Raw genomic sequence first — 17138 nt, forward strand, 5'->3', positions numbered from 1 at the left:
ATGTAGTTTAGTCACGGGTTGACCTACGTAAGCACAATATGGAAGGATATGGAATTGATGGTTGTAGGTGTGAGTTGTGTGCTTATCATTGTTAGGTTGTGGCGACTTAAGAAATGTGTTTTGCTTTGTGGTTTTGAGTTTACTCATACGAGCTTCATAAGCTTACCGGGTTTGTTGTGTGGCAACCCGGTGAACTATTCAATGAAATGGTGTAGGGGTTAATCCTGCAGGTCAGGGAAATCGTGGCTGAAACTGAGGTAGTTTGTTGGCAGCAGAACGGCTAGGAAGCAAATTTTGTTGGCTTTACCATTATTATGACTTCCGCTATGTAACAAAACTCTGAGGAGCATTTACGTTTTATTTTGTGATGACAATTTAATTCGTAAGCTTATGTAATTTTTGACTCTACGGAGCGGGTCAATATTGACATAGTAGGTTCAGGGCATCAATATGTGTGTAGTTAAAAGGGAAAAAGTTTCCAGGTATTTTGTATTGATGACTGAACGTTCACGCATGTATAATTATGAGGTTATATATCGATTTTTATTTGTGTTAAAAATCAGGGGCGTGACACTGTTCATTATTTTTTAATGTTTGTTTTCACTTGTTGAATTAGATATATGGGCATGACACTATTCATTTAATATTTTATTAACTTTATTTATTGTAAATGAGAACGATATGATATCATAAATAGTAATAATTTGAAATTAGATTAGATATATGGGCAGGACACTATTAATTTAATATTTTATTAACTTTATTTATTGTAAATGAGAACGATATGATATCATATATAGTAATAATTTGAAATTAGATTAGATATATGGGCAGGACACTATTCATTTAATATTTTATTAACTTTATTTATTGTAAATGAGAACGATGTGATATCATAAATAGTAATAATTATTAATGTCAAAATAGATAGAAAAAAAAAATTCACTCTCGAGAAACCCTAAAACCCTAAAGTCGGTTTCTTCATCGATTGCACATTCAAGCTCGTCCGGCGGCGCCGTGACCGGTACTGGCCTCCGGCCTCACCGACGTCTTGGGTATGCTGCCGGACGGGTCTTTGGTCTGATCAGTTCGACGGTGATTCATGGGTGGTTGTGCTCGAGTTCCTGACGGCGTTTTGGCTTATGTTTCTGTTTCTGGCTGCATCTCTTTCCGGCGGGGTGGTCGTACTGGGCAAGATCGGCGGTTGGGTTCTCAATTGACGATGGTTGGGCAAGCGCTGCACCAGCGTGATTCAGACTCGGATCCGTACGGCGTGGGCGCGCGGCGAGGTGGTTTGGGTCGACACGGCTGGAGGTCGCAGCGGTGTAGATCTTGGCGTCAAGAGTCGTGGTAGAGAGGGTCGGGCGGAGGTGCTGGACTTGTGGCGGACGACATGGGGTCAGCAGGTGATGGGCCGGGACCAAGCCCGCTTGATGGGCTCTGGCAGTGGACCTCTCTTGGGCGCTGTCTGTGCTGCACATGGCTTTAGGGTTTTTTAAGGTTTTTTTAATTCCAATAACTCCCTAGTTTGTTCGGGGAAAGTAGCGGGTTTTGGCCCAATTTAGGTCTGCTTTATTAGTGGGTGTTAGCCTATATTGCTATGGTTTCTTCTTATACCAAGTTAATGAATCTCCTGGAGTACCACAATTGAGTGCATTGACGAAGAGAGATTTGAAATAGTTTTCTTAGTGTACGCTGAGATTGGTAGTTGTGTAGGCTCGTAAAATTCAAATGAGCATCATTGTACTAGTGGATGGTACCCGCATTCCCTTACCTGCTTGACCACTGATTTAGGGTACAAGCATATAGGGTTTATTTGTATGTGCCGTTCTGGCTTTGGAATTAAATGAAATCTCTCTTACTCTGTCAAAAAAAAAAAATAGTAATAATTTGAAATTAGGAAAGTTTCATTTGCAACTTTTATTGTTTCTTTTTGTTTAATGATGTGGATTCTATCAATACTATGGCTTAATCACTTTTTGTCATGCAGCGTCCAACCCAATTGTGAATCACACAGCCAATGGTACTTTGTCTAGTCCCCCATTTTAGTTCATTTTCATTTTAAAACTTTTAATTCTTGTATCTGGTCTTCTTTCACAATCAAAGCCTCATATGAAAGTTGTAACCAAAAAAAAAAAAAGCCTCATATGAAAGTCAATAATTTCCTCTCTTTTGTTTTTCCTTTTTTATCAGGTCCATTATTTTTTTGGGTAAATTAATTTTAAATTCTTTTTAAGGAAATAAATTGTCAACTGTTAGGTGAAACCGCGAAAGTAGTCCGGGCCCCAAAAATCTCTTCTACTGTCCCGACTCCCGACTCATGATTATACACATATGGACGATAATACCCATTCCTTTCTCCCTCAGACGACAGTACCAACTCCCCACATTTCCAAAGCCTTATTTTGTCGTCAGTCCAAAAACCAAAACAACACAAGTATTGTTTGTGTCATTCACCTCAGGCTAATCTGGTAAGTTCACAAATTGTTACAATATGGACCGTTTGGTAGTGTCGCCTATTAGAGCCAGGTGCGGAGTCTCCGAGAAGTACAGCGTTGCTTATATCACTCTCTCACCAACTCCGTCATCACCAAACCGCGAAGCCCCCAATCAGTCGACCTCTCTCTTTCTCTTTCTCTAATCTCCGAGCAATCGTCGCCGTTGATCGAAGAGCCATGGCCTGTAAACTCAATGCGGCGTCGTCTCAGTGGATCGGGCAGCAGTCCTTCAGCCAGCGCAACGGATCGTCGTCGTCCACGCGCCTCCTCTCCACTCCTCGCCGCGTCTCCTTCCCGATCCAAGCCAAGGCCTACACGGACGAGCTCATCCAAACCGCCGTAAGTCATCTCCGACTTGATTACTCATATTTGATGCTGTTGATTTCATTGCTGACCGGAATTGGAATCTCTGATTTGACCGATCACGCTCAAATAACCTATTAGCTTATCGTGGCTCGATATGGTTCTAGTTTTCTGATGCATGCATCGTTTTAGTTCTTGAATCTGATATTTTATTGCTAGATTGAATTAAGCTGTATTTGTTTACTGTTAATATAACGGAATCAGATATAAAGATATTGGTGTGATGAAAATTACGGAAAAGATTAGGAGCTAAGTCTCTCAATCGATTAGTGATAATTGTGTTTTATAATTGTGCTTATATAACTGTAAGGAGGATTAGAGATGAACGGAAAGTAGCTTATGGTTGTTTGTTTTGAATGGTGTAGAAAACTATTGCATCTCCTGGACGTGGTATCCTTGCCATTGATGAATCCAACGCAACTGCTGGAAAGAGGTTGGCATCTATTGGCTTGGACAATACCGAGGTTAACCGTCAGGCTTACAGGCAACTTTTGTTGACCACTCCTGGACTCGGTGAATACATTTCTGGTTCAATTCTTTTTGAGGAAACACTTTACCAGTCGACAACTGATGGGAAGAAGTTTGTGGATGTCTTGCGGGAGCAGAACATTGTTCCTGGAATTAAAGTTGATAAGGTAAGGTATAGATGCCACTAGAATGCATGGGTTATATTGCTTGAGAAAGTTGTTTTAATGCTTTGAGTGAGATCCTTGTGTAGTCTTCATGTGCCTCTTTGTTTTCAGGGTTTGGTTCCCCTACCAGGATCAAACAATGAATCCTGGTGCCAAGGACTAGACGGATTGGCTTCAAGATCTGCTGAATACTACAAGCAAGGTGCTCGTTTTGCTAAATGGTGAGTCAACTATAATTTATTTTGCACATCTACATGATAGATTTTCTATTAATGTTTTGGTTAGCTGATTCATTCTGCTTGATAGAAATACTTAGATGAGGTGTGTTTTTTTAATTATGCAGGCGCACAGTTGTTAGCGTTCCCTGTGGTCCCTCTGCTCTTGCAGTTAAGGAAGCTGCATGGGGACTTGCACGTTATGCTGCCATCTCTCAGGTATGATCACCTATACGGAGCTATATTAGTTGGTAGTGGCATGAGATATAAAAAGATGGCAAAAAGAGATTATACCCTGTTTGTGTAAAACTAGATTAACAATGATTGCCTTCTTTTGACATTACCGTCTAGTTCTATTCTTTTCCTTCAGTTATTGTGATAAATGTTTTGATTAGTTGCCATGACATTATTTGCAGGACAATGGTCTTGTGCCCATCGTGGAGCCCGAAATTCTTCTTGATGGAGACCACCCAATAGAAAGGACCCTTGAAGTGGCAGAGAAGGTCTGGGCAGAAGTATTCTACTTCTTGGCCGAAAACAATGTGGTGTTTGAAGGAATCCTTCTTAAGCCGAGCATGGTAACCCCAGGAGCTGAACACAAGGAAAAGGCTTCCCCAGAGGCCATTGCCAAACATACATTGACAGTGCTTAAAAGGAGAGTCCCTCCTGCAGTCCCCGGAATCATGGTAAGATTACCTGATCCCTTTTGAAATAATTTAAACTGATGCTCTATTCCTTCTTTGTTTTATTAGAGGGTAGTACTAGAGACTGATATAGCCTGATATAATTTTGCCCAATCCTTTGACCGATAAAGGATTGGCTTAGCCTCATTGCTTGACCAATCAGTAAGCAGCCCAATATACTGTTTCTGTGGGACAGGCCAAGCCAGCCACTCATGACCCTGTCATGTTTTTTACTCTTTTTTTTTTTTTTTTTTTATATCACAGTCATGTTTTTGACTTGGTTCCATGTAATAGTTTTGTGTCTGGGCTAAAATTGAAACTTAGAAATTTAAGCCGCAGATTGCGTTGGAGGGAAGTTAAGTCATATTGGTGGTTCGGGTAGTTGGTCATTACTGTTGTATGTGTGAATTTGATGCACTAGTTGTTAGTTTCAGACAAGACTTGAATACTGATTGATTGATATTTGTTCTGTCTACTTCACAGTTTTTGTCAGGTGGACAATCTGAAGTAGAAGCAACCCTCAACCTTAACGCAATGAACCAGAGCCCCAACCCATGGCATGTTTCCTTCTCGTATGCTCGTGCCCTGCAGAACTCCGTGCTCAAGGCATGGCAAGGACGTCCTGAGAATGTAGAAGCTGCACAACAGGCACTTTTGATACGAGCAAAGGCAAACTCCTTGGCTCAGCTAGGAAGGTACTCCGCTGACGGTGAGGCAGATGAAGCCAAGAAAGGAATGTTCGTCAAGGGCTATACATACTAAGCCAGATCTGAGGCAATTCATGCCTCCACGCACCTGAAGGTGTAATTTACCGCATTTTTTTGGTGTTAGATAATGTATGCTGAGGAGACTTGCTACTACAAAAAGCTTTTTCATTTCTTTTCCCCCACCACAGAGGACTTGAGAGTTTGAATAAGACCGTTGAGAAAGGATATGTATTTCAAACTGCACCTTATAACGATGGGAGCAGTGAAAGATTTTAAGTTATGTTTCTTAAGTTACTGTGTGATTCTTGGTTTAATTCTTGCTTTCTGTCTAGTTAAAATCTGAGAAGAAAAGAAGGAAAGCATATAACCGATCTGGGAGAGTTGTTTTTCATCTTATTTCATCCTTTTAAGAAATTCTGCCTCCTAAAGCTCAGTAACACTGAAATCTAGCAATAATCATGCCATGGCAAACAGAACTCGGGTTTGCAACTGCAAATACACAATCCGTTTGTAGGGGTAGTGATACTTCTATACATACGTACGTCCATGCACGAATCCTGCTCGGTTAGGCCTCATCAACGGGCCGGGCCGGGCTTTATTGTAAATTGAAGGATCCAAGCCCATTCATTTAATGCGGGCCTCGCGGGCTTTTTCGGGCCGGGCTAAGTCTTGCGGGCTTTTTTGGGGGGCCTTGCGGGCTTTATTTACAAATAAATCTTTAAAGATAATATTTTTTATAAATTTATATTTATATATCATACACTCCAAAAAGCAACCTCTATCAACTTAAATAAAATGGGAAAACCGACCGTTGGATGAGATTATTATAATAAATTATGAGCGTGGTAAAAAATTTAGTCAATTTCACCATATTTTCGAATCCGATCGAATTGGTCAACCGTCGTCACTTGTATGTTTTCTTGGTTGACCGATGGCATGACGACCGCGAAACGTGCTTATTTTTTCACATCACATCTGTAAATATTCCATAGATGGATGTGCGTAGACATAAGATAAAAATTTCAATTTTAATTACAAAGAAGTTTGCTTATATCAATTTGCCTCCAAAAGTTGTATGACTTGTATATTGCATTTAAATTGTTGAGGTTCATTCTAAAGCAACCATGAAGTGGAAAATGAATTTAGAGAAATCAACCGCTCGATTGAGAGATTGTAATGTTTTATGGTGATTGTAAAAAATTCAGCTAATTTGATTCTCGTTTCGAATTCGATCAACTAGGTCAAATTTAGTTACTCTTATAAACCTATATTTATATATCATACACTCCAAAGATCAACCTCTATAAATTCAAATAAAATGAAAAAACCGACCGGTGGACGTGATTATTACAATAAATTATGAGTGTGGTAAAAAAATTAACCAATTTCACCATATTTTTGAATCCGATCGAATTGGTCAACCGTTGTCACTTGTATGTCTTTTTGGTTGACCGATGACATAACGACCGCAAAACGTGCTTATTTTTTCACATCACGTATGTAAATATTCAGTCAATGGATGTGTGAGGACATAACATAAAATTTTCAATTTTAATTACAAATACGTTGGCCTATACCAATTTGCCTCCTAAAGTTGTATGACTTATACATTGCATTTAAATTATTGAGGTCCATTCTAAAGCAACCATAAAGTGGAAGATAAATTTGGAGAAACCAACCGCTCGATGGAGAGATTGTAATGTTTTATGGTGGTTGTAAAAAATCCAGTCAATTTAGTTCTCGTTTCGAATTCGATCAACTATGTCAAACTTAGTTACTCTTATAAACCTATATTTATATATCATACACTCCAAAGAGCAACCTCTATAAATTCAAATAAAATGAAAAAACCGACCGTTGGATGTGATTATTACAATAAATTACGAGTGTAGTAAAAAAATTAGTCAATTTTACCATATTTTCGAATCTGATCGAATTGGTCAACCGTTGTCACTTGTTTTTTAGAATATATATGCACATATTCTATATAGAAGTATGAGAACTTCCACACACACACACATACACACACACATATATAGTTTACGGGCCGGGCCGGGTTTTTGCGGGCTTTTTGGCGGGCCTCCATCGGCTCACCGAGGCGGGTTTTTGCTGGTTTTTTGACGGGCCGGGCTGGGCCGGGCTTTTGGCCCTCCGGGCCGGCGGGCCTCCATCGGCCCACTTGATCCGCGGGCTTTTTGATGAGGCCTATGCTCAGTCCGTATTAAAAACTACAGAACTAACGATAAGGATCATTCTTAAGTTCATCTCATATACAATTACGGAGAATAACTATACCCTGATTCGCTGTTGCAGTCGAATGGAGTTGGATTGCACTCTTTCATAAGTGTTAATAATAATTTATACTTTGAAGTAAGAGGATGAAAATGTGAAATTGACACCTAATTTTTTTACACACTACTCCCCTTTCGTGCAACCATGCACATATATATTGGAAAATTACCCATAAAGAGTGGTGATTCATTAAAAAATAGAGCGTCAATTTCAACCCGGTTAATTTTGTGGTCTCATTGAGAGTTGAGATGATGTTTTCACTTGGTGGTTAATATGACTGGGGTAAAAGAATAATGAATGAATTATTACAATCTCGCAAGATTCTAATTTTCAGAGAAGTCAGAAACTCAGCAAAAAAAGAAACGCAACCCCTTTAAGAGCACACGCTCAGAGGCCCAGAGATTCTGTACTGTATTTTAGCCCAGCTCGTGCGCACTTCCCAAAGTAGGCTAAACTAAACTAAAACTCTCGCGTTCTCTTCCGGAGCTTCCACCATTTCTCTTCTTCTTCTGCAAGACTTGGACGCCTCACATTGCATGCCCTCTTCACCATCTCCAATTCTTCTTCTTCTCCATCCCTCACCTCCTTCTCCACAATCACAATTCCCTTGGCGTCCCAAAGCCTCTGCCCTCAGACCCTCACCACTACTCGTCGCCATGAAGGACCGGCCTCCTTCTTCGTACGGCGCCGTTTACGTCCCTCCCCACCACCGCCTCCGCTCGGTCATCACCAGCCCTAATTACACCTCCGCCGCCTCAATTGCCTCCAAGAAGACTACTGCTGCTCCTCTCAGCAAAGCTCGCACCAATGGTGCTCGGACCTACTACCAGACTCAGCAGCACGAAGTTCAGGAACAGCTCCACAAGCCGAAGTTGCAGCACGATTCTGCTTACGACGGCGGCGGCGTCTCCGATGATGAAGGCTCCGATCGCGATTATAACATGTCGTCGAATCCGGTGAGATTATGTTGTGTGTGTGTGTATAGTTTTGTTAATTGCGACTTGTTGCTGTGTTTACTGAGTGTGGAATGGTAATGAGGTTTTGATTAAGGGCTCGGATTGTGAGGTATTGAGTCTCGGTGATTTAATCCAACTAGTTACTGTAATTGTATGATTGCTTTGCTAAAAATGGCTAAATCCAGGTCTTGTTAATCATAATTGTGACGATTCTTTACGTGATGCTGTTAATTTGAGTGTGCTCTATGCATTATGTAACTGTATTTACTGGTTCCTGAACTTGAGATTAGGCAAAAGTTAACGGATTTGTTTACCTTAATATTTTTTTTTGATACAGGGTGCTTCAATCTCTGATAACCTTGATGAGTGGACACGGAAGTTAACCATGCTGTTACGTGACAACAAGAAGCAAGAGTTGGTTTCAAGGGAGAAAAAAGATAGACGTGATTTTGAGGACATAGCCGCTTTGGCAAGCAGAATGGGACTTTACAGGTTGGTTTTTGTCAACATCTAAGTGTTTCAATAACTTCAAGAAGGTCTGATTAAAAGAACTTTTGACAGCCATCTGTATGCAAAAGTTGCTGTATTCAGTAAGGTCCCGCTGCCAAACTACAGATTTGATCTGGATGACCGGCGACCTCAGAGAGAGGTAATAACCTTTTATTCCTTAAATTATGACTTTTATATTTTAAATTTAATGATTAACCTTTGTTGAAATCCCTCATTTTCCTGCCTCCATGAGCTCCACTTTTTCACGTGATGTTTCACATTTTAATTGATACCAAAAAATTAGTTGACTTATATAAAACCAATTAGCTAGGAGCATAGGATGGCTCCCCACCACCTGATGATATTTTCAAAAGCCCTAGTGTTTCTGGTAACTCTTAGTACATGTTTCTTTCTCAAGTATCTAAGTAATTTTTTTTTAAAATTCAAAGGTGACCTTGCCTCTTGGGTTGCTGAGGAGAGTTGAGGCGTACCTCGGAGACTTCCTTTCTCAGAAGTCTAGGACTAAGGAAACCTTTCCAGATGTTTCCTTTTCTAGATCAAGCAGTAGTGGCAGTATTGGTACTGATGAAGGGCTCTTTGAGCAACCTGAACCAGTGGCACCGAATAATGCTGCGATGGAAAAAGTTCTTTGGAGGAGAAGCTTGCAGCTGCGGGATAAGCAACACGCTTGGCAGGTGTGTCTTACCTTGATATGTGCTCACAATACCTTGTTTTGTTTCTATTAATGCAGCTACTTGGACTATTTTATTCTAGATTAAATGGTTTCGGTTCCGTGCCTAAATAAGTTTAATATTCTATGGCATATAAAGTTGGATGATCAAAGTAGTGAAGTAAATCTAGTTTATGTCTGATTAAATTAGCCAGTCATTCAACTTTTGTCTCAGCAGGATTGTCATTCAGTTTAGATGAATTATGTTTTTATTCTCTGTATCTGTAATTTTTTTATCGGTTCTGCAGGAATCTCGTGAAGGCAGAAAAGTTATGGAACTTTGTAGAAGTCTCCCAGCTTATAAAGAGAAGGATGCTTTGTTGACAGCAATTTCACGAAATCAGGTTTGCATTACTTTGATGTTTCCTTCAAGTTGTTGTTGTTATTTGATTTTTTTTTTCCTTTCACTTTATCAGAAAATTCAATACCTGTAGAAGTATGATTCTGACTTTGGTTCTGGTTTTACAATTTGCTAGTTGGTTTTTGTTGAGAGCCATGTCTACATTTTCATAACTGGTAGCCCTTATTGTGGATAACTGAACCATTCAATTGTTGTAATATGATAATGCTATTGTGGCCTGTAACTAGACAATAATTGCTTTGACACTTAGTATTGTCAGGCATGACAGAATTGTGCAATGATGAATATAAGTTTTTATGTGTAGGTTGTTATCATATCAGGGCAAACAGGCTGTGGAAAGACCACTCAAATTCCACAATTCATTTTAGAATCTGAGACAGAAGCTGCCCGTGGAGCTGTATGTAGTATTATATGTACACAGCCTAGGCGAATATCTGCTATGTCTGTTTCAGAAAGAGTTGCTTCAGAGAGAGGGGAGAAGTTGGGTGATTCAGTGAGTTTTCCTCAACTTCATGATAAAATTACAAGTCTTGTTTTTCTTTTCTTTTTACAATTCCTTTCTTTTGGTTTCCATCTTAGGTTGGATATAAGGTTCGGTTAGAGGGCATGAAAGGGAGAGACACACGCCTTCTCTTCTGCACCACTGGCATTTTGTTGAGAAGATTGCTACTTGATGGAAATTTGAAAGGTGTAACTCATGTCATTGTGGATGAGATTCACGAACGCGGAATGAATGAAGGTAATTAAATGCTAGCTAGGTCTAGATTGAGGCTTTAATTCTGGATGATGAAGTGTGATTTCTCACTATAATCATTTGATGCCAGATTTTCTGCTTATTGTTCTCAAGGATCTCCTTCCTCGCCGGCCAGAACTGAGGTTGATTCTGATGAGTGCAACCCTAGATTCTGAGCTTTTCTCATCCTACTTTGGCAGGGCTCAGATAATTCATGTTCCAGTAAGTTAAAAGCTTTCATAGCATTTTCTCCGGCCATTTATGAATAGCAGAAGATTTAGATATATGATATACTAATCTGTTCCATTTTTTTATTTACTGTAATAATTCCCCTTGTGGTCTTCCATTTTTGCTGCTCTCTAAGCGTGTTTTTCTTTCTTTTTCCCCCTCCAAATTAGGGTTTTACATACCCTGTTCGAACTCATTTTCTGGAGGATGTTCTGGAAAGTACCGGTTGCAGGTTAACTCCATACAATCAGATTGATGATTATGGACAAGAAAAGATGTGGAAAATGAGTAAACAGGCACCAAGAAAGAGGAAAAGTCAAATTGCTTCTGTTGTTGAGGTATACAAGTGATCGTGTAACCATTATGTTCTTTTCAATTGTCTGCATCTTCTCAAATATTCCTTACTGGAATGTATTCAGGATGCACTCAAAGCAGCTGATTTTAAGGGTTACAGTCCCCAGACTCGGGAATCTCTAGCCTGTTGGAATCCTGATTGTATTGGTTTTAATCTCATAGAGTATCTGTTATGCAATATCTGTGAGAATGAAAGGCCTGGTGCCATTCTAGTATTTATGACTGGGTGGGATGACATCAATTCTCTAAAGGAAAAGTTGCATGCAAATCCTCTCTTAGGTGATCCAAGCCAAGTCTTGTTGTTAGCATGCCATGGTTCCATGGCCAGTTCCGAGCAGGTAAACTTTTGATGCCCTAATAGTTGTGCAATCGCCAGCATAAGTTGTCTGCATTACTGTTTGGTACTATGTTCTGCGTCTATGTTGGTTACTGGTCAATTAGTTGGTTGATAGTGTTCCATCCTGAGAGGTCTGCCACAGCATTTTGTTATTTTTGGTGAAAGAAGGAATTACTGCTGAATTTTCTAGCTAACTCATATCAATCTATCTCTTATTTATATTGTTTTGGACTGCATGCAGAGGTTAATATTTGATGAGCCTGAGGATGGAGTGAGGAAAATAGTGCTGGCTACTAATATTGCTGAGACGAGTATCACAATTAATGACGTTGTTTTTGTTATTGATTGTGGAAAGGCAAAAGAGACTTCATATGATGCACTGAATAATACTCCTTGTTTGCTTCCTTCCTGGATATCCAAGGTTTCTGCTCAACAAGTAAGAATGTAATCTGTCTTCTAGCTGAAGGTTTTGGTCACTTGAAAACTAATATGAATCGGCAGTGTCCAAGTCATAATGGTTGAACTTGAAACGTTTTTGACCTACATTGTGCCTCTGTCGTAGAATGAATAGTGGAAAAGAAGTTCATTAGAGCACCATAATTTTCTGGGATAATACTTGGTTGAAAGTTTATGTCATTAACTTATTATCAAGCTGTGCCTTCTGACTAAGTTGGCTCTTCCTTGTTAGCTGATCAGTTTTTCAGCTGGTCATTTCCCTGGTTCTTTTGAAAATATTTCATCGCTGTTTCCTACAAATTGTCCTCCTTTTTCTTTTTTTCTAAATAGAAGAAAATTACCTGGGTTACCGGGCACATAGTACCTCTGCACTCTGATTAAAGACGGATAACCATTTGAAAAATGTTTTTTTATGATCTTATGTAATAGAAACTCTCTGGCAGCCTTTATTAATCACACGTTTATTGATGTGGTCTACTTGTAGTATTATATTTTTGGAAGGCTGAGATGTTATTTATTTTAAGGGGGCTGAACTCCTATGTGCTTATGGATTGTAGAGAAGAGGAAGAGCTGGGCGCGTTCAACCTGGGGAATGTTATCGTCTCTATCCTAGATGTGTGTATGATGCATTTGCAGAATATCAATTGCCAGAAATCTTGAGGACACCTTTGCAGTCTCTTTGTCTGCAAATCAAAAGTTTAAAACTTGGAAGTATCTCAGAGTTCTTATCTAGGGCTCTACAGTCACCAGAGTTACTCGCGGTAACAGTCGATTTTTTCTCTATCTACTGTAATTCAATTTCAATCTACCATTATTTACAATGTTGGTCTCTTTAATATTATTTCTAAACACCTTTCACTGTTCTTGAAATGGAAAGCATGAGGCAGGCATTTTCTCCCTTGAAAGCAACAGAACACTCTCAGTCAAAAAGAAAAAAAAAATCTAACTGTCTAAATAGCTAATAGCATGTTGAGTCATCAAAGGGAAAATCAAGGGAAATGTGTGGACCTATATAATCAAATAAAAATAGTCAACATAACACAGTAGAGGGATAGGGTGACCCACCAGTAATAGGAGGCCTCAATACAGGGGCAGACATAAGAAAGATCAGATTAGAATAAAAACCTTCTTTGTGCTTAGACCTCCAAACAAAGTTTGCATCAATAAAAATACCATATTCCTTAACATACAAGGCATACACTTATAAGTGTATTGTTATATTACCAGCTTGTGGTGTTTAGTTTTGTTATTACGTATTTACAATATTTGCTTCTCACCTACAATTCACATTTTTGGTTCTTACCTTTTTCCATAGGTGAAAAATGCCATAGAGTATTTAAAGATCATTGGGGCCTTGGATGAGAACGAGAATCTGACTATTTTAGGTGGGAAGAGAGATCTAACCATTCCAGAATTTGAATTCATGCATTTTCATGCTTGCACCTCTTGCAAATGGCTGAGGTATTTTTTTTTTCTTTACAACAATAAGACTCATGTAGTAAGTCTTTTGACAGGACGCTATCTAACTATGCTTCCTGTGGAGCCAAAACTTGGAAAGATGCTCTTGGTCGGTGCCATCTTCAACTGCCTCGATCCTGTTTTGACTATTGTTTCTGGCCTTAGTGTCAGAGATCCTTTCTTAACACCATTTGACAAGAAAGATGTAAGTCAGCTCTACAATTTTATTATATCTAGAAGTATCGTATGCCCCGTATTTCCTAGAGTTAGGATTGGAGGTGATAAAAGAGAATACACAGTACAGTGGACAACCAATCCTACACAAAGCTACAGCTGGCAAATGTAAAACCAACAAAAGAATAGACAAAGCAAACATAAATCAGTATCATTATTGATATCGGCCTTTTTTTTTTTTGTCTCCCTCTTTGTAGCTTGCGGAGGCTGCTAAATCTCAGTTTTCCCGAGACCACAGCGATCACCTTGCACTTGTGCGTGCCTATGAGGGCTGGAAGGTAGCTGAAAGAGACTTTGCTGGATATGACTACTGCTGGAAAAATTTTCTTTCAGCACAATCGATGAAAGCTATTGATTCTCTCAGGAAGGAGTTCTACTCTTTGCTAAGGGATACTGATCTTATCGATGCCAACACAGCTACCTATAATGTATGGAGCTATGATGAGCATCTCGTCCGTGCAGTTATTTGCTATGGCCTGTATCCTGGAATTTGCTCTGTTATGGTAAGCGTGGTTTTTTCCTATGTTTTCTTTAAGCTATAATATTTTATTTTTCTAAAAATTTTGATGCTGTCAATCTTCTCCATCTGTTGGGTTCCATATTTTTATGCAATGATGAACAGGCCTTTTTAATCAAATTGGGAACCTAAGTGAGACATGATAAAGCTATATCATAGTTTGGCTGCTTGGTCCTTAGCTAAATTTTCATCGGTATCTGTTGTTTTGTTTTATATAGTGTCATAAACATGGTATGATTCATTTTGTTTCCTATGGTTTTCTCGAGGACTAACATAAGTGGATGTGCAGCACAATGAGAAGTCATATTCACTGAAAACTATGGAGGATGGTCAGGTGCTGCTATACTCGGTGAGCATTCTTGGCCATATGATATCAATATAAGTAATTTTATAGATTCTGTTTTGGTTTAGTCTCATCTTCAGTTCTCTTGTTTAGAACTCTGTCAATGCTCGGGAATCTAAAATTCCATATCCATGGCTAGTTTTTAATGAGAAGATAAAGGTGAACTCGGTTTTTCTACGGGATTCAACAGCTGTATCTGATTCAGTGCTTCTCCTATTTGGTGGAAGTTTTTCAAAAGGGGATATTGTAAGTATTTTGTTTCTTGTGTTTGCTGGGTGTGTCAAGTTTTAATTATATATTTGCTGGAATGTGCAAGCTAGTGCAGGATCCATTATTGTTGTTGTGCCTTTTTTTTTTTTTGTTATCTAAAGTTGATATTAACGGGGATTAATTCCTGTTCTAGCAGGATGGACACTTGAAAATGTTGGGAGGATACTTGGAATTCTTCATGAAACCTGCTGTAGCAGAAATGTATCAATGTTTAAGGACAGAACTTGATGAGTTAATTCAAACCAAAGTAAGTGAAGCTGTGAAGAACTTTTCTCTTAATCTCATTAAATTCCATTTTTCTTTTCATTCTTTTAGTATCTTTTTCGGAATCTCTTGCTACTTTGTTTTCCCAGTTGCACCTGGAATATATTCTCTCTGCTTGTTATCTGTGACTAATTTTTATTCCTGTGAATACCAACCGAGCAGCTACGGAACCCAAGGATGGCCATCCACAAATATCATGAACTCCTTTCTGCAGTGCGGCAGCTGCTCTCGGAGGATCAATGTGAGGGTAGATTTGTATTTGGCCGCCAGGTTCGTACAACCTCAAAGCCATCTGTGGGGGCAGCTCAGCCAAGCTTGGTTTCAAGAACTGAAAGTGGACCTGGGGGTGATAATTCTAAGAGTCAGCTCCAGACATTGCTCACAAGGGCAGGATATGCTGCGCCCACCTACAAAACAATGCAACTAAAGAACCTCAAGTTCCAAGCTAGTGTGGAGTTCAATGGAATGCAAATTATGGGGCAGCCTTGTAATAACAAGAAGAGTGCAGAAAAAGATGCAGCAGCTGAGGCCATTCAGTGGCTTGTGAGTGGAACACAAATGGGCCATGACCACATCAATCACATGTCAATGATGTTGAAGAAAAGCAAAAAAGGATCATAATTGAGCCACAACGAGCCAGTTCTCCCATAAAGGGTTTTGTGAGAGGCAGAGCAATGTCAGTGCTTCGTAATGCCTTGAGAATCAATGTGGCCACAATGTCTGACTCACTACCTGCCTCGGATGAGTAAAGCTCGGGCATCTTTATCACTTAAAAGCCAGCAGTTCTGGCTGTCTCTCATCCCCATAATGGATCAGACTCACCAGCAAATAGCATTTAAGATACCAAATTTGTGGTTGATTTGTGGACTTTTGGATCATCTGTTTCGGCACATAGAGCTCACTTTACATTTGAGCTAAAGTTGAGGGAACTAGAATTTGACCTATTTTGTCCATTTCAGTGCTTTTTGGACATTACATTGATGGTGTGACCAAGGCAGTTGATCATGAAGGGAGGTGAAAAATTGTAGTTAGCAGCGACAAGGAGGAACATCGTACATACATTCTGTACAAATATTATTGATTGGGTTGGTTAGTAGGCCTGTGTGGTGTAAGTGTACTACTTTCGTCTACTATTGTGAATGAGTAGCTCCGTGTAAATTCCAGAAAGGACTCTGATCGTTTGTGTTAATATGGGGTGTGTTCTATATTTTCCCAAGAAGAAATGTCCTGGATAGATGACTCCTAATCTTTTCTCTGTGTTTGCAGCTGCAAAGCGCCGCCATTACACTCTGACAGGTGTGGCCCGTGACATCCGAGCAAGCTCCCTTCTCCGGTTCAGCTGGGTCGTATTGCTAATGTTAAGCTGGTCCATTCTTTCATGTAGATCCTTAGCTGTAAGATGTTAATGGAAACTTAATACTTGGATATGAAATTGATGTGGTTGTGTTTACGTGACTCGTTAAGCATATCACATGGCACTTGGGAGCATGTGACTCGAAACTCCAATATGGGAGATAAAACCGCTGATGGGTCTTTGATTTCTAATTTCTTAAATATCTTTTACAAGGATGGTTTTTTGTCTTATAGAGGACCACAACAGCTTTCAAAATTAAAATAAAGCTCTCTGCATCATACTGCAGTAGTGTTGCCCCCAACATTTAGAAGCCTTGGGGGTTCTTCCTCATTTCTATTCTGTGATCATAGATTAATCCATCTCTTTTCTCTTGAAAAAAGAATAAACAAATTTCAATCCGACCTCGAAATGCGACATTGATATGGTGTGTCGGGGCATTGCTTATTGATTAGGTAAATAATGTCGAAAAATATGGAATCTAAACCATTATGATAAATGTTTGTGTCATGGGACAGGCTGGGAGGCTCTGACCCCTTTCATGTCCCAATTGTCCATAATGCTCCTCATAAAGTGATAAATCTGAAGCCTTTACTTGTTTAAGCTCCAAATCCTCCCAACCATGTGACGACGCGTCTTCGTTGTTACGTTAAACACACACTGGGCT

At 39.5% G+C, this 17138-nt stretch overlaps 2 protein-coding genes across 5 annotated transcripts; both read left to right on the forward strand.

Annotated features, from left to right (window-relative positions):
- Positions 1 to 2516: 2516 nt before the first annotated feature.
- On the forward strand, positions 2517 to 5412 carry LOC133709868 (fructose-bisphosphate aldolase 3, chloroplastic). Its single transcript, XM_062135801.1, has 6 exons — positions 2517 to 2837; positions 3227 to 3496; positions 3605 to 3714; positions 3837 to 3927; positions 4125 to 4394; positions 4875 to 5412. The coding sequence occupies exons 1-6, from the start codon at positions 2676 to 2678 to the stop codon at positions 5151 to 5153; spliced, it is 1182 nt and encodes a 393-aa protein (XP_061991785.1). The 5' UTR covers positions 2517 to 2675; the 3' UTR covers positions 5154 to 5412.
- A 2382-nt stretch (positions 5413 to 7794) lies between these two features.
- LOC133708582 (DExH-box ATP-dependent RNA helicase DExH5, mitochondrial) lies at positions 7795 to 16645 on the forward strand. Of its 4 annotated transcripts, none has more exons than XM_062134052.1 (19): positions 7796 to 8346; positions 8684 to 8838; positions 8908 to 8995; positions 9285 to 9530; positions 9814 to 9909; positions 10231 to 10419; positions 10506 to 10665; positions 10751 to 10881; positions 11058 to 11225; positions 11307 to 11579; positions 11820 to 12014; positions 12592 to 12795; positions 13350 to 13419; positions 13549 to 13697; positions 13924 to 14229; positions 14533 to 14592; positions 14680 to 14832; positions 14990 to 15103; positions 15283 to 16645. In XM_062134052.1, exons 1-19 carry the CDS (start codon positions 7927 to 7929, stop codon positions 15739 to 15741), a joined length of 3636 nt encoding a protein of 1211 aa, XP_061990036.1. In that variant the 5' UTR covers positions 7796 to 7926; the 3' UTR covers positions 15742 to 16645. The 4 variants fall into 4 exon arrangements, 2 of the variants coding, with proteins under 2 accessions (XP_061990036.1, XP_061990037.1); XM_062134053.1 differs by having other exon boundaries at positions 14993 to 15103; XR_009845903.1 differs by lacking the exon at positions 15283 to 16645 and having other exon boundaries at positions 7795 to 8346; positions 14726 to 14832.
- The last annotated feature ends 493 nt before the right edge of the window (positions 16646 to 17138 follow it).

Source organism: Rosa rugosa, chromosome 5 (assembly GCF_958449725.1).
Source record: "Rosa rugosa chromosome 5, drRosRugo1.1, whole genome shotgun sequence".
NCBI classification, from domain to species: Eukaryota; Viridiplantae; Streptophyta; class Magnoliopsida; order Rosales; family Rosaceae; genus Rosa; species Rosa rugosa.

What these genes read in the sequence shown, in the direction of transcription:
- LOC133708582 (XM_062134052.1), top strand. Translation starts at nt 7,927, where the DNA reads ATGCCCTCTTCACCATCTCCAATTCTTCTTCTTCTCCATCCCTCACCT. An exon ending in CGAACGCGGAATGAATGAAG is followed by an intron (nt 10,666 to 10,750) that starts GTAATTAAATGC and finishes ATTTGATGCCAG; the next exon opens with ATTTTCTGCTTATTGTTCTC. An exon ending in ATGAGTTAATTCAAACCAAA is followed by an intron (nt 15,104 to 15,282) that starts GTAAGTGAAGCT and finishes CCAACCGAGCAG; the next exon opens with CTACGGAACCCAAGGATGGC.
- LOC133709868 (XM_062135801.1), top strand. Translation starts at nt 2,676, where the DNA reads ATGGCCTGTAAACTCAATGCGGCGTCGTCTCAGTGGATCGGGCAGCAG. An exon ending in GGTGCTCGTTTTGCTAAATG is followed by an intron (nt 3,715 to 3,836) that starts GTGAGTCAACTA and finishes TTAATTATGCAG; the next exon opens with GCGCACAGTTGTTAGCGTTC. An exon ending in GTTATGCTGCCATCTCTCAG is followed by an intron (nt 3,928 to 4,124) that starts GTATGATCACCT and finishes CATTATTTGCAG; the next exon opens with GACAATGGTCTTGTGCCCAT.